Raw genomic sequence first — 16,992 nt, forward strand, 5'->3', positions numbered from 1 at the left:
TGCTTCCTGTTGGTTAAGTAGCTTCGAACCCAGTTCAAGTCCAACCCTCTGATTCCATACCTTTCTAATGTGTTTATTAAGATGCTATGATTAATTGTGTCAAATGGTTTTGTTAAATCCATTAACACTGCAGCAGCACATTAACACTGCAGCAGCACATTTCTTTCTATCTATTGCATTGGTGATCTCTTCCATTATTTCTATTAATGCCATTGAAGTTGAGATGTTGGCTCTTTATCCATATTGGTTATCTGTGAGTGTTTTGTTTTTATTCATGAATTTGTCTAATCTGTTGTTGAACAGTTTTTCAATAATTTTAGAAAATTGTGGAAGTACAGAAACAGGTCTGTAGTTTGTAAACTGGTGTTTGTCACCAGTCTTATAAATTGGTACGACTTTTGCTATTTTAATTTTATCTGGGAATGTGCCTGTTTCAAATGATAGGTTGCTAACATACAAACCCCGTTTCCATATGAGTTGGGAAATTGTGTTAGATGTAAATATAAACGGAATACAATGATTTGCAAATCATTTTCAACCCATATTCAATGGAATATGCTACAAAGACAACATATTTGATGTTCAAACTGATAAACTTTTTTTTTTTTGCGAATAATCATTAACTTTAGAATTTGATGCCAGCAACACGTGACAAAGAAGTTGGGAAAGGTGGCAATAAATACTGATAAAGTTGAGGAATGCTCATCAAACACTTATTTGGAACATCCCACAGGTGAACAGGCAAATTGGGAACAGGTGGGTGCCATGATTGGGTATAAAAGTAGATTCCATGAAATGCTCAGTCATTCACAAACAAAGATGGGGCGAGGGTCACTACTTTGTCAACAAATGCGTGAGCAAGTTGTTGAACAGTTTAAGAAAAACCTTTCTCAACCAGCTATTGCAAGGAATTTAGGGATTTCACCATCTACGGTCCGTAATATCATCAAAGGGTTCAGAGAATCTGGAGAAATCACTGCACGTAAGCAGCTAAGTCCGTGACCTTCGATCCCTCAGGCTGTACTGCATCAATAAGCGACATCAGTGTGTAAAGTATATCACCACATGGGCTCAGGAACACTTCAGAAACCCACTGTCAGTAACTACAGTTGGTCGCTACATCTGTAAGTGCAAGTTAAACCTCTCCTATGCAAGGCGAAAACTGTTTATCAACAACACCTAGAAACACCGTCGGCTTCGCTGGGCCTGAGCTCATCTAAGATGGACTGATACAAAGTGGAAAAGTGTTCTGTGGTCTGACGAGTCCACATTTCAAATTGTTTTCGGAAACTGTGGACGTTGTGTCCTCCGGACCAAAGAGGAAAAGAACCATCCGGATTGTTATAGGCGCAAAGTTGAAAAGCCAGCATCTGTGATGGTATGGGGGTGTATTAGTGCCCAAGGCATGGGTAACCTACACATCTGTGAAGGCGCCATTAATGCTGAAAGGTACATACAGGTTTTGGAGCAACATATGTTGCCATCCAAGCAACGTTACCATAGACACCCCTGCTTATTTCAGCAAGACAATGCCAAGCCACGTGTTACATCAACGTGGCTTCATAGTAAAAGAGTGCACGTACTAGTCTGGCCTGCCTGTAGTCCAGACCTGTCTCCCATTGAAAATGTGTGGCGCATTATGAAGCCTAAAATACCACAACGGAGACGCCGTACTGTTGAACAACTTAAGCTGTACATCAAGCAAGAATGGGAAAGAATTCCACTTGAGAAGCTTAAAAATGTGTCTCCTCAGTTCCCAAACGTTTACTGAGTGTTGTTAAAAGGAAAGGCCATGTAACACAGTGGTGAACATGCCCTTTCCCAACTACTTTGGCACGTGTTGCAGCCATGAAATTCTAAGTTAATTATTACTTGCAAAAAAAAAATAAAGTTTATGAGTTTGAACATCAAATATCTTGTCTTTGTAGTGCATTCAATTGAATATGGGTTGAAAAGGATTTGCAAATCATTGTATTCCGTTTATACACAATTTCCCAACTCATATGGAAACCGGGTTTGTATGTTATAGGTTCTGAAATCTCTTCAATAACCTTTTTTTATCGTTTTAATATAAAATCTGTTACAATCAGTTGAGGTCTTGGATTTATATTTTTTCACAATACTGATTATTTCCTCTTTTGTCACACATCCGAGGAACATAGAGTTCGGATTTCTGTCTTTAGTGTCATTCAAGTCCTGGAAATCTGGAATATTTTCTTCCAGATTTGGTTCAATGTTCACAAAGTACTTATTGAAGCTTTCAACTACTTCGTTCATATTGTCATTTTTTACATTTCCATCTGAGAAGTATTTAGGATAATCCTTCTTACCACCAGTTTTAATCATGCTATTTAGCTTCCATATTGTTTTTGTTCTGGTCCAATAATTGAATGTAATATTCTTTCCTTTGTGTTTGTAGTATGCCAGTTAGCTTGTTTTTTAAACATTTTGTACTTGTTTTTTGCTTCTGTAGATATTTGTGTTATAAATATTCTATATACCGTACTTTTCGGATTATAAATCACAGTTTTTTTCATAGTTTGGCCGGGGGTGCGACATATACTCCGGAGCGACTTATGTGTGAAATTATTAACATATTACCGTAAAATATCAAATAATATTATTTATCTCATTCGCGTAAGAGACGAAACAAATGTCCGCATTCGTCACACACACGTCAGCAATCGTCGCACACGTCAACCGATAAGAATTCGGCAGGGGCGGGTCATGGCAGAAGTGCATTGTGCGTCATGGCAGAAGTGCGTTGAGGGTCATGGGATGCTAACTGCTGCTACATCCGTAGCTATTAAAATTGATTATTTCAACATTGGCGGTAACTTATAAAAACTGAGAAGGGCTAAACTAAAATGGCACCGAAAAGGAAATCATATACTGCAGATTACAAGCCGGACGTAGTGAAATATGCAGCAGAAAACGGCGATCGAGCAGCAGAAAGAAAGGAAACGGCGCATACCAGAGGCGACACCGGGGAGGAAGATTTCATCGGATTTAGCGATCGGGAATGACAGATTGTTTGGTAAACATATAGCATGTTCTATATGTTATAGTTATTTGAATGACTCTTGCCATGCTGTGTTGCGTTAACATAGCAGGCACGTTCTCAGTTGGTTATTTGTGCGTCATGTGGCGTACACTTATTCAGCCTGTTGTTCACTATTCTTTATTTATTTTAAATTGCCTTTCAAATGTCTATTCTTGGTGTTGGATTTTAGCAAATAAATTTCCCCCAAAAATGCGACTTATACTTCAGTGCGACGTATATATGTTTTTTTCCTTCTTTATTGTGCATTTTCGGCCGGTGCGACGTATACTTCGAAGCGACTTATAGTCCGAAAAATACGGTGTGTATATACAGTATATATATATATATATATATATATATATATATATATATATATGTATATGTATGTGTGTGTGTGTGTGTGTATACACATTACAGTGTCTTTAAAGTGTGTATTTTTCTTTACTAAAATAGAGACTTTTATCGAGGTTAGAACTAATTGTTAATGTTTACATTGATTCTTATGGGGGAACTCGGTTTCAATTTACAATGTTTTGGTTTACAAACCATGTTCAACAACCAATTAAGTTTGTAAATCAAGCTTCCACTGTATCTGCGTCTGTTAATGTGTTACTGTTTGGAGAGTTTTGTTTTCCAACAGTTTAGTTTGCATTTATGGACTCATAAATGCAACGTGACTTTTGAGCGAGGGGGAAATATAAGAGAGCTGCTTTGTGGGCACACTGGGGCGGCAGTCACTCATCATGACGACCAGCTAACGCAATTAATTTACATATTGTATCTTCTGAATACAGTGATGTTTGCTTTTATAGCTTATTTTCTGTCAAATACCTGTAATGAAACATATTACATGGTAGTGGAGTAATTTTACTGCCTACGTCACAGCCACCAATTAAGTTGAGCTGATGACATAGCGGGAAACGAGTGGTGTCTCATTTCTTAGGGGTATATTTTTTACTACTTCATCTTGCCCCTTACTTTTAGGAATACGATGAAGGGCTAAGAATGAGAGTTGGGATTCAGCCTAACTTTGCTGTTCTAAAGAGAGTTGTGTAAATGAAAAAGTTACACAATGTGTGTTTCACAGCAGGAAAGTACTGGAGTGAAAAGTGTGTTGATGGCTTGTGTTGTGAATAAAACTTACCATCATGCCATAGATTTCAGAAGAGCTTTTGACTTTGGGGAGAATTTCCATCGAGATATCAAAGTACCTAAAAGAAGCAAAGCAGAAAATGTGTTTTCTTTATTTAAAAAAAAAAACATAAGAGCTTTTCAGATAGTCAAAGCTGTCTCTCGCGACTACTCAACGGGAACAACAAAAGTGGCCATTTAATGCAGGTTGAATTTGGTCCGATCTTGATTTACAAACAAATGGTGGCTTCCGAAATGTAGTACATATCCGTACTGAACTAAAGCTCACACAAGCATGTTTAAAAGAATAACTAGATGCAATCTATGAAAGTTTGATCGCCACCTTTTTAGAGGTAGTAAAACTCATCACTCACTTAAAATCAGTGTGTTTCATTTCCTTTTGCCTCTTGTAGGCAAAATGTTTGGGCACCCCTGATCGAGAATGTGTGATTAGGTAACAGAAATAGCAAAATCTAATTAGTTGTTCCTGATCCCATTTCTGATATTAAAATTTCATCAAATTCTGTCCATAACTTTTTGAGTTGCTGGCTTTAGGACCATCTTAGTCAGAGTTCAGCGATAACTAATTACCAAAGAAATAAACAGACCAGCCCCAGTGAACGCAGCAGTGTAATAAATCAAATATAGATAATAATACAGATGTTTTTGCGTCTTTGAATATTCATGTGAAACCACATTCACATAATTAGTACTGCATGCAAAACAATTACAGGTTTAACAACGCAGTTTCCGCAGGCAGAACACAGCACGCCCTCAGAAAAGGTAAGATGGATGTAGTCGTGTCTATGAAAGACAATGAGGTACAGCTAAGTTTGCACCTTTTTTTTATTCTGACGGAGGAAGAAGATGCGAAATTAAAAAAATCAATAAAATATTTGTTATCTTTAGCCATAATATAAGATTTCCCTTAATACAACACAAGTCATCTCGCAGAATAAATATCAGCCTGCACCTACATGGCTCTCCACTTCCTCCTGTGGCTGTGTGTTTCTGTACTCTGTGGGATGCAGATGTGTGTGGTGGTGGAACTTTGTGCACTAATCGTTCCAGGGGTCACCGTGGCAGGGGTCTTATCGGTTGTTTCATGTAGTGGTGTACTGTTGAAGTCATGCAGGCTGGCTTTTGTTGTCTTGCCCACTGGCCATTACGAACGTTGTTATGCAAGTTGGCTCCTTCTTCACAGTCTTCCAAAAAGAATGACTCATCAGGGATTAGGTGCATCCTGAGTCGAGGACTGTATCTCCTTTGGAGCCGCAAAGGCTATTGGGAACCATAGCAGCAAGATTTGTCTTCAACTCGGCCCACGCTCAAGTTCAGCCTCACACAAAGGCCAGAGTGCCAGGAAATGTACACACTGTTCAATGCAGTCTGTCACATCAGCTGAGGTCCTGGACTCTCCAAACTGGGTAAATTCTATCTTGATAGGTGGTCTGGTGGTGGAAGGTGATGTCTATGTCAGTTGGCCGGTTGGTATAGCGGCTGCAGTGGTGGAGAAGCTAGCTGGTCGCCAAGACAGTTGGGTTTTATCAACAGTCTTTTTTTGTTCCTCGCCCCACCTTTTATGTCGTCGACACAGGCATGCTACGACTACTTTGTCATGATCCGTTACCCGGGTCATGGCATGATTTATGTTTGGTAGTTTTTCTGTTTTAGTCTGCTTCCTGGGTGCACCGTCTTTCCCTGTTTTCTGTTGGTTTCCATGGGCACTGATTCTCCTCACCTGTCTTAATTTTGCAATTAGTGTCCCCACCAGGTGTTTTGGTTAATCACTCCCCTTTATAGTTTCCTGTCACCCAGCAGTAGTTGCTGGGTCAATGTTTGCTATAGGCAACATTTACGTTCTCCTGTTTTTTCTCCTCGCTGTAGTGATTTTGTACACACTAGCATTCCTCGTTTTTCACCCTTGCTAGTATCCTCAGTTTTATATTTTTGTCCTGCATTTAATTTATTAAAAAAAAACCTTAATCTTACCTGCACGCTACTCCTGCTTGTCGTCTGCCCTGGAAGGAACGCTACCAGCGCAGCAATGCGCCCCCCAAGACGTAACATACTTGGTCGAAACTCTGCAACTTGGTATCCACATAACCCTTCACCTCTCCAGCCATGGCCTCCATTGCTGCCCTAAGCCTATCCTCTACATTGAGGGTGATGTCCACCACCTCCTCTGTTCTCCAAAATGTCCATTCTTTGTTGAAGAAATTAAAGTTTCTCCAGGTCAGATCCTGCTTCCACACCATAATCTTCCTAAAGTACAGGATCCTGTCCTGGCCGGTTCTAATACTCCAGTAGGCTATTTAGCTCAGAAACAGCACTTTGATTAGGCCTTTTGGTGACATTGCGGAAGGGGTTTAAGAGGCGGAGTCGGGTCCTGGGCTGCCTCAGCACTGATCAGTGTATCCTCCTCATCCATGAGGTGTTGGCTGATGGTTGATATTGCTCTAATGTAATTTAAAAAAAGGGAATTGAAAGAAATAATCCAGAGTGTGGCTCTGCAAAAAAAATTGTACCGTCCGACACGATCTCCAGATGGCGTCTGACGTCACTCCTTCTGCTTTCGCCTCTTTGCATAGCACACCTCGCCTTACTTACCACCACTCCCAAAAATAAATAACCCTAAACCTAAAAAAACATTTCTGGGATGCAAAATAAGTGGCCGTGTTAAACAGGTGGCCGCTAAAGATAGGGTTTCTAAAACAATGTTTCCCTGCGGAGGACATTTTTGTGGACGCCATAGACAAGTGGCCGCTAAAACAGGTTTGACTGTATTTGTCTGCACTACTAGAGGTGGGAAAAATTATTGATACTTCGATGCATCTGGGTTAAAACATGGGCGATTCATGAATCAATGGACAAATGTCCAAACATCGATTACTTACATACCGGTATGTTAAATAGAGTAACATATGCGAATGTTCTCTAAACATTAGATCTAGGTTTAGTTATATGCTAACCAAGGGAGAACCATTAGCTAACATTATTTTAATGTTATGTGTTAGCTGGGGTAGCACGGACACACATGGAGGAGGAGAGGACAAATATGCTAGCCGTGGCGCTAAGCTAGCTTGAATGTGAAGCAGTGAAACAAGAAAACAATAAATGCTTCGAACACTTCAACAGAAGGCTAATAGGAACAGCAATACAGCAAAAAGGAACCAGCTAAAAAGAGGAAATTAGCAAGTTAATTACTAAGTCAGGAGACAATAATATCCATACAGTACGGCATGAATTGATTAACGTGGACCCCGATTTAAACAAGTTGAAAAACTTATTCGGGTGTTACCATTTAGTGGTCAATTGTACGGAATATGTACTGTACTGTGCAATCTACTAATACACGTCTTTCAGCCATAGATATGATGAAGCAGTTAGATGAAACATGTCTTATAATGACTCGGGCCAAAGTGTGTGAACATTCTGTGGTTTTAGAAAGCACAAAAAATATTTGTTCACTTAATTAGCAGACTATTACAGTTCTTACGTATCTAGTCTTCCATATATACTGTACATCTATGCTGTGTGCACTAATACAAAAACAGGAAATAGCGCAATACTGCATACAACAGTAACCAAAGGAGGAGTCCTGTAGACATACTATTATTAATCATTAATTGCAATACATGTAGAATATATAATATAATATACAATATATATTAACAATTATAGATGTATAAATAATTTATTTATAATCGAATTGTAGCCCCTGAATCATAATCATAATCTAATCGTGAGGTGCCCAAAGATTCCAACCTCTATGCTAGTGCATGGCTCTCAAAACTTTTTTCACCAAGTACCATCTCAAAAAAAAAGTACAAGTACCACCATAATGACTTCAATCAAGTGATTCTGTGGCATTCCATGAAATGAGACCCATTCGTGGTACGAGTACCACAGTTTGAGAATCCCTGCTCTATGCACTACACTGTCAAAATACACACAATCAAGTACAGAGTGTACATACAGTACTACACCTATTGAGGGGTATTAACAGAAGTGCAGTATTAATCCATGGTGAGCTGTACCGGTACATGTTTTCTAGCATTGTGTGTGTGCTGTTACCTGCACAGCTCAGGATCCCAGTCCATGGTGTGAATGTTGAAGAGCATGGTGCGACTGGCATTAGAAACATCAGTGCAGTGAACTCCTCCATCCTTGCCACCTGTCAGACACTGAGCAAAGCAAAAAAAACATCAATTTGAACATGGGTAAATTCTTAAGTCTCAGATGTTATTTCAGAACGCAGGAAAATTATGTTTGTAACTGCCCACCTGGATGTATCAAACCTATGACACATATAAAATTAATATTTATAATCATGTATATAAATAATTTATACAGTCATCATCTGGAGGTTCAAAGGCTAGAGCCTGCCTGCCGCATCATCAATAAAACCAACCTTTTTGATAATTGCGTAAATGTTGAAAATCATTGTCACAATAATTATCTATTTTTTATTCTGTACCAAATGTATTTCATGTATTATTATTATTATCATTCCGAATTTCTTAAATTTCTTAACACATTCAAAAACCATTGCAACAAGATAACATTCAACTTATTCAAGACTTTCCCAAAAAACATTTTTCACACATCAAAAAAATCAAATTTTTATAAGACTTTACGTATCACTAAAATAAATTCCCTTTTTAGCATAATTCCCACAACTTCCACAGTTCTGAACACTTTCAAACCTACTCAGTGGCCTAGTGGTTAGAGTGTCCGCCCTGAGATCGGTAGGTTGTTAGTTCAAACCCCGGCCGAGTCGTACCAAAGACTATTAAAAAAAATGGGACCCATTACCTCCCTGCTTGGCACTCAGCATCAAGGGTTGGAATTGGGGGTTAAAGCACCCAAAATGATTCCCGGGCGCGACACCGCTGCTGCCCACTGCTCCCCTCACCTCCCAGGGGGTGATAAAGGTGATGGGTCAAATGCAGAGGACAAATTTCACCACACCTAGTGTGTGTGTGACAATCATTGGTACTTTAATTACATATAAGGGTGTCCTGATATTGATTCGATACGGCAGGAATCATACATACTTTTATTATTTTGAAGAGTGGAATGTTACAAAAGGTTGGCTCAAGTGAAATTAGTCAAACAGAGAACATTGGAAGGTATGAAAAACAGTAATCTATTTATTATTAACTGTCTGGAATGGATATTTGCTCAAGTTCAAGTGGAGTGGTATTTACTTTATTTTTGTGGGGCAAAACCTACCGGCCAGTTAAAATGACAACATAAAGGAAGTAGTTGAAAGCTTCAATAATTACTTTGTAAATATTGGACCAAAATTGGAAGGAAGGATTCCAGACCCAGTTTCAATTGAGGACTATAATGATACCATAGAGCGAAATCCCAACTCCATGTTCCTCAGTAATGTGACACAGGAGGAAATAGTTACAATTGTGAAAAAATGTAAATCTAAGACTTCTACTGATTGTAACGGAATTGATATGGAAACGATAAAAAAGGTTATAGAAGATATCTCAGGACCATTAATGTATATTAGTAACCTATCATTTCAAACAGGTAAATTTCCTAACAAAATGAAAATAGCTAAAGTTGCACCAATTTATAAGACTGGAGACAAACACCAATTTACAAATTATAGACCTGTTTCTTTACTTCCACAATTTTCTAAAATCATTGAAAAACTGTTCAATAACAGATTAGAGAGTTTCACAAACAAAAATAAAATACTCGAAGAGAACCAGTATGGATACAGAGCTAATGTTTCAACTACAATGGCTTTAATTGAAATTACAGAAGAAATTACCAATGCAATAGATAGTAAAAAATGTGCGGCAGCAGTGTTTATGTATCCAACTAAAGCATTTGACACAATTAATCACAATATTTTAATCAAAAAACTAGAACGATACGGCATCAGAGGGTTAGTCTTAAGCTGGATAAGAAGTTATCTAACAAACAGGAAACAATACGTGAAGCTTGGCGAACACACATCTACAATGCTAAATATATCCTGTGGTGTACCTCAGGGATCAATACTAGGACCTAAATTATTTAATCTTTATATAAATGACATTTGTAAAGTTACAAAAGATTTAAAGTTAGTATTATTTGCGGATGATACAACAGCGTTTTGTTCAGGAGAGAACACACAGAAGATAATACAAATAATAACAGAAGAAATTAACAAATTAAAAAGATGGTTTGACAAAAACAGGCTATCGTTGAATCTCAATAAAACTAAAATAACGCTATTTGGTAACAATAGAAGAGAAAGTCAAACACAAATACAAATAGACGGAATAGCAATTGAAAGAGTAAATGAAACCAAATTTCTAGGTATAATGATTGATGATAAATTGAACTGGAAATCTCACGTAAAAAATATACAACATAAAGTAGCAAGAAACACGTCAATAATGAATAGAGCAAAACATGTTCTAGACCAAAAATCACTTCTTATTCTCTACTGCTCACTAGTGTTACCATATCTGAGTTACTGTGTAGAAATATGGGGAAATAATTACAAAAGTACACTTCATTCACTAACGGTGTTACAAAAAAGATCAGTTAGAATAATACATAATGTTGGATATAGAGAACATACAAATCCTTTATTTATTGAATCAAAAATACTGAAATTCCACGACATAGTGAATTTGCAAACAGCTAAAATTATACATAAAGCAAACTATAACCTGCTACCCATGAATATACAACAATTCTTCTCAAAAAAAGAGGAGAAATATAATCTCAGAGAAAAATTTAATTTAAAACATCTGTATGCACGTACAACACTTAAGACCTTCAGTATATCAGTATGTGGATTTAAATTATGGAATGTATTAAGCAAGGCAATCAAACAATGTACTAATATGATCCACTTCAAGAAACTCTTCAAACTTAAAGTGTTTACAAAGTACAAAGAAGAAGAACCATGATAAACATTCTGGATTTATTCCATCCATCCATTCTTTCATTCTTTCATTCTCAAAATAATCTTACTTATCTCATTATATGTAATATAACTTACTTCACCAATTATTATTTATTTGTTTATTTTTATTGTGATTACTTATGGAGTATATTGTGAATAAATTGAGAACAGGAAGTGAACAAAAGTTTTAGCAACTGTTATGTAAAAGAAAAGGGGTAAGCTCTGCTTCTTCACACTCCTTTTCGAACATGTTGAAAAGTGAAACTGGAAATTGTGATGTATCACAAATAAACTCAAACTCAACTCAACTCAGTTAAATGATGCGGATACGTTTGTTACTGAATACTTTCTAATACGCTTCTGCTTTGGAGACTTTGTATGTGTAAGTAATATGCAACTACAATTAATTGATTTATAATAATTAATATTTATTAAAATTGTTCAATTAAAGACCCTTGTGTATTTTTAACGCGCTATTGTGTGCTTAGCTGTTGTGTTGTCCTAGTAGCCTACAGCATACCATGTTTACCTTTTGTAAATGACAAAATACAATACAAGAATTACAAGAAAAGAACAACCCTTTGTGTCTATTAAGGGACAACAAGTGAAGGACAAGCGATAGAAAATGGATGGATGAAGTTACCAGCCTTTATACTTTAAAGCTCTGATTCGACGATGCACTTGTCATGTTCACACTAGGGATGTCCCGATCCAGCACACCTTCAACACATCCACAATTCTCACGCAGTTGCTTTTAGCTGCTGGCATTACACGACAGGCTCTTCTCACTCTTTCCTGTGTCTCCCTCTCACAGACAGCGAGCGCACCTTCTTACACACGCCACATACTGTCACGTCATACGTCACATACGTATACGTCCTCTCCCAGCAGAGAGCGAGGTAGCGGCATGGCTAACGTTAGCTGTGATGCTAGCGCAGCCGCTAAGGTGCGCGCCTGCTCAAGCGTCCTCTGCGCACGGCAAATCTATGCCACGCACAAAATCAAATAAAAAATAAGCGCATAACAATTTTCGACACACGGACACGACAGAGAAAACAGTTTTCGTCATCATTTTTCAAATATTGTGACGTCTGTCGAGACGATCTCCATTCGGTGCCACACGTCCAGACTCCACACTAGAGATGCGCGGTTTGCGGGCACAACCGCGGAGTCCGCGGATTATCCGCGGATCGGGCGGATGAAATTTAAAAAAATAAGATTTTATCCGCGTGCGGGTCGGGTCGGGCGGATCAATTAGATTTTTATTTATTTATTTATTTTTTTTGCGGGTGGCAGTTAAACCAATTCGGAAATATATACACATAGTTAAATGTTGTTACCCACATACGAAAAACGAGCAGGCACCTGCTGCATATGCCACAACAGAAGAAAAAAAAAGAAAAGAGATGGACACTTTTACGGACCGGAGAAGGGACGCCTCGCCGGTGTCCGGGACCGAGGCCCCTTCCCCCGAGAGGGCCCCACCGGGAGCCGTAGCTGAGGCGATCCGCGAGAAGGGCCCGACGCATGTCCAGGGTCACTACCGCGCCCACCGCACCGACACCCCGCCTCGTCCGCCTTCGCCGCGGCCGGCGTCACGCGCAGCAGGTAAGCAGCTTATCTGCCCGCCACCCCCCGAAATTCACATTTCTATCACAATTATCATACTGTAAACATGGTAAGCTAACTTCATTAAAATTAATAGTCCTGTCAATAGCATGGAATTACAATTCAAATGTAGTTTTTTTGTAAGCCTTTCAAAAGAATTCAAAATATGAAAAATTAATGAAAATTAATTTAAGCCATCAGACACTTGAAAAGTGGCACATCACATCTCTAATGTAATCATTTTAACTTTTCAACAGAAATAGCACTGCAAAAATATTAAGGACATACTTCTGTATTTTGGTAGTTATGCTGTCAACATTTAACAAGATTTCTTCAACTTGGACTTGAAAGCATAAATAGTATAAACACTTTTAACAGTATGTCGTGCTGTGAAATACAGCCGACAGGATTGCGCACCACACAGGAAGCAAGGCCAAAGTGCATGCAGGTGCAGGAGAAGAAAGGACTTCTTTCATTTAAGGTTTGTGATAAACCATCAAACTCATTCGTTAAAAGGACTCTATAGTAATATAAAGCGAATTTTTCTGGACATTATCATGCAAGAAAAGTTTATTTTTGGGACCGCGATCACCGCGTAATGATTTTTAAAGGTTGCATTACAAACATGTAACTGTCCCATGTGATCAGCCAGTGCGATTGGAAGTCCATGCTCAATTATTGCCTCCGTAAATAAAACTTCGGCATTTATCACATCCAAAGAATCTGTTTGGGCGACGAAAAACGTTGAAAGTTTTCCACTTGTATCGCTAGCAACGGCATTAGACTTGTGTTTTTTTGTCCCAAAGTGGTCTTTTACATCGCTAATTCCTCCGTGTCCGATCGAAAAATCTTGTCTGCACAAGGTGCAATTCGCGTAGTTTTCACCCTTTTTTTTTTAAATTAAAGAAAAAACGTATTTTTTATCACTGCACCCGTAACCCGGAATAGGTTGATGAAAACCGTACGAATTACGGGAAAACCGGAGTAGTTGGCAGGTGCCTCACTAATGCCTTGCATCGTCTATATTAGATATACCGGGCGGATGGCGGGCGGATGCAGTTCTGATCAAATGTTAGATCGGGTGTATTGCGGATGGTTGACGACTTTCTGATGCGGTTGCGGATGAAATATTTGCCTATCCGCGCATCTCTACTCCACACCATCAAAATTTCCACATCAACACCGTATGAAAAAATTAGTGATCTATTTAGTTGTGATTTCCTTCTCTGCATGAACGTTTAAAAGTAGCATATATTAATGCAGTATGAAGAATAATGTTTTAATGTAGACATGCAAGCCTTGAAAGAACATTTTGAAAATCAAGAATACATTTCCTGCAAATGGGTGCATTTCTACCCTATATTTTAACTTTAGATTTATTCTCATATCAAACTCTTTTGGCTGTCTTTTTGACATCAGGCGCCCCCCTCCACACCCTGGATTATAAATAATGTAAATAATTCAATGTGATTATCTTGTGTGATGACTGTATTATGATGATAGTATATATCTGATAGTATATATCTGTATCATGAATCAATTTATTAAGTGGACCCCGACTTAAACAAGTTGAAAAACTTATTCGGGTGTTACCATTTAGTGGTCAATTGTACGGAATATGTACTTCACTGTGCAACCTACTAATAAAAGTCTCAATCAATCAATCAAAAAACACAGCATCATCATACTACTGTGTTTATATGCATCAAGTGTTCATTCAAGGCTAAGGCAAAATATCGAGATATATATTGTGTATCGCAATATGGCCTTAAAATATCGCAATATTAAAAAAAGGCCATATCGCCCAGCCCTAGTTCAATGATGCCATTTCTGTTTGTCATGTATAATTTTGTCTATTTTGTGTTTATCCTTGAATAAACAGGTCAGTTTCTTGTTACCAACCATTGTGTATTATTCAAACTCCCCTAATTCAGCTGGCTAGTTGTTATCAAGAGTACTAAAACCCTTTTCAACATGATTCTGACAACTAAGTAGGCTAAATAACTTTAAACTTTAATACATGCTCGGATAGGCCAGTATCGGTCAGTATCGGTATCGGATCGGAAATGCAAAAACAATATCGGTATCGGATCGGAAGTGCAAAAACCTGGATCGGGACATCCCTAGTTCACACTCACGATGTTTTGCTGCTTTATATGAATTATTGGTGGGTGCATCATGTTCATACCCAGATGATCCAGGAGTCCACAGTGCCAAACATGGCGCGTCCACTTAACACAGCCCGTTGCACCTCTTCCACATTGTCTAGCAGCCAGCGGACCTTCACTGCACTAAAATAGGTGCTGATGGGAAGTCCTGTCTTGTGCTGCAACAAACAAACAAAATATAACATAAGGTCAAAAATGCATTTATTGTACGTTACGCAAGTGTATAAGAATGATTTATCCTCTCACCTTGAGGTAATTCTTGTTTTTGTCTGGTGTTTTATTAATAAGTCTCTCCACAGTAGACTGTGTGCGCAGGTCTAACCAAACTACAAAGTAGGAAAATAAATGCATCAGGAAACTGGTGACAATGCGAACCATATGAAAATAAACATAAACAATACATGTAATTCAACATACTGTATCAATGCAGTCTTCACATTAATTTGATACAACAAAGCAAACATTGGTGTTACATAAATAACAGTAACATGTAACTCTGGGTTAACTCTGATGTAAGCCTTTATCTTTTAATACTCAAAACAACATGTAACATATTTGTGATTATAATAGTTTACATTTGAAAGACATGCGCACACTCACATTAGTTATGAACAGTTATAAATGGACATACAGCTGAAGGTGCAGTATTTAGTACTGTGTGTATTTAGATGTAGTATAAACTGTATGTTAGGGTTGTCAGTGGGTTGTCGATACAAGGTACCTTCTTGAAAACGAGATGCTGCATCTCAGGAGGCTATCCTGAATAAATTGAAATCGATACAAAGCTGATAGAACATGCAAAGAATACATAGATACCTGCTATTTTCAATATTGTCAGTACAGAATACTGTACAACACTTTTCCGAGCTCTGCCCATTCTAGGTGTGTGAGCACAGAGTCAGTGCTGAAGAAGAACGTCTGCTATCTCAAAAAATTATCCAGAGTTACCATATATAGTGTTTACTCATTCGTGAAAGTTGTTAAAAACGGCGTGTCCGGTTATATATATATATATATATATATATATATATATAGGTTTCATAATACACCTTACGGTGCAACCTGGACACATCATCAGTGATTCTCCCGGGGTCATAGGGTGTTTCGGGTCTTAATCAAACACCCTCTCCCGGGCGACCCAGCCGAGGGTGATCAGTCCCTCGACTTGTGTCCAGGTAGCGCTCCACGCCACGCGTCCCCCCTCCGACGGTCTGCCCCGGGGTTGCGCCGGTGGTGCTTAGAGGTTTCAGGCACTGTGGGGAGTGTCCGGGCCTGGGTCCTCCTCCGTCTCATCAGGGCCGGACAAGGTACTGGCCCTGTGCGTTGCACCACGGGTTTCCTCAGGCAGCATATATATATACTGTATATATATATATACTGTATATATATATATATACACAGTATATATATATACTGTGGACCGACACCAGCAGATGACATGGCACCCCAAACCATCACTGATGGTGGAAACTTTACACTAGACTTCAGGCAACGTGGATCCTGTGCCTCTCCTGTCTTCCTCCAGACTCTGGGACCTCGATTTCCAAAGGAAATGCAAAATTTGCATGGTTGGGTGATGGTTTGGGGTGCCATGTCATCTGCTGGTGTCGGTCCACTCTGATTCCTGAGATACAGGGTCAACGCAGCCGTCTACCAGCAAGTTTTAGAGCACTTCATGCTTCCTGCTGCTGACCTGCTCTATGGAGATGGAGATTTCAAGTTCCAACAGGACTTGGCGCCTGCACACAGCGCAAAATCTACCCGTGCCTGGTTTACGGACCATGGTATTTCTGTTCTAAATTGGCCCGCCAACTCCCCTGACCTTAGCCCCATAGAAAATCTGTGGGGTATTGTGAAAAGGAAGATGCAGAATGCCAGACCCAAAAATGCAGAATAGTTGAAGGCCACTATCAGAGCAACCTGGGCTCTCATAACACCTGAGCAGTGCCAGAAACTCATCGACTCCATGCCACGCCGCATTAACGCAGTAATTGAGGCAAAAGGAGCTCCAACCAAGTATTGAGTATTGTACATGCTCATATTTTTCATTTTCATACTTTTCAGTTGGCCAACATTTCTAAAAATCCCTTTTTTGTATTAGCCTTAAGTAATAT

At 38.8% G+C, this 16,992-nt stretch overlaps 1 protein-coding gene across 3 annotated transcripts in view; it reads right to left on the bottom strand.

Annotated features, from left to right (window-relative positions):
• LOC133574243 (glycerol kinase-like) overlaps positions 1-16,992 on the bottom strand; it is a 77,138-nt gene that overhangs the window by 48,078 nt on the left and 12,068 nt on the right. For all 3 annotated transcript variants that reach the window (XM_061926342.2, XM_061926343.2, XM_061926341.2), the window contains 4 exons: positions 15,125-15,204; positions 14,899-15,036; positions 8,252-8,361; positions 4,188-4,254 (listed from right to left, as the gene is read on the bottom strand). In XM_061926342.2, coding sequence (XP_061782326.1) covers positions 4,188-4,254; positions 8,252-8,361; positions 14,899-15,036; positions 15,125-15,204 — 395 coding nt within the window. The remainder of the gene's footprint in view (positions 1-4,187; positions 4,255-8,251; positions 8,362-14,898; positions 15,037-15,124; positions 15,205-16,992) is intronic.

The sequence above is a fragment of the Nerophis lumbriciformis genome, linkage group LG31 (genome assembly GCF_033978685.3).
Source record: "Nerophis lumbriciformis linkage group LG31, RoL_Nlum_v2.1, whole genome shotgun sequence".
Classification (NCBI taxonomy): Eukaryota; Metazoa; Chordata; class Actinopteri; order Syngnathiformes; family Syngnathidae; genus Nerophis; species Nerophis lumbriciformis.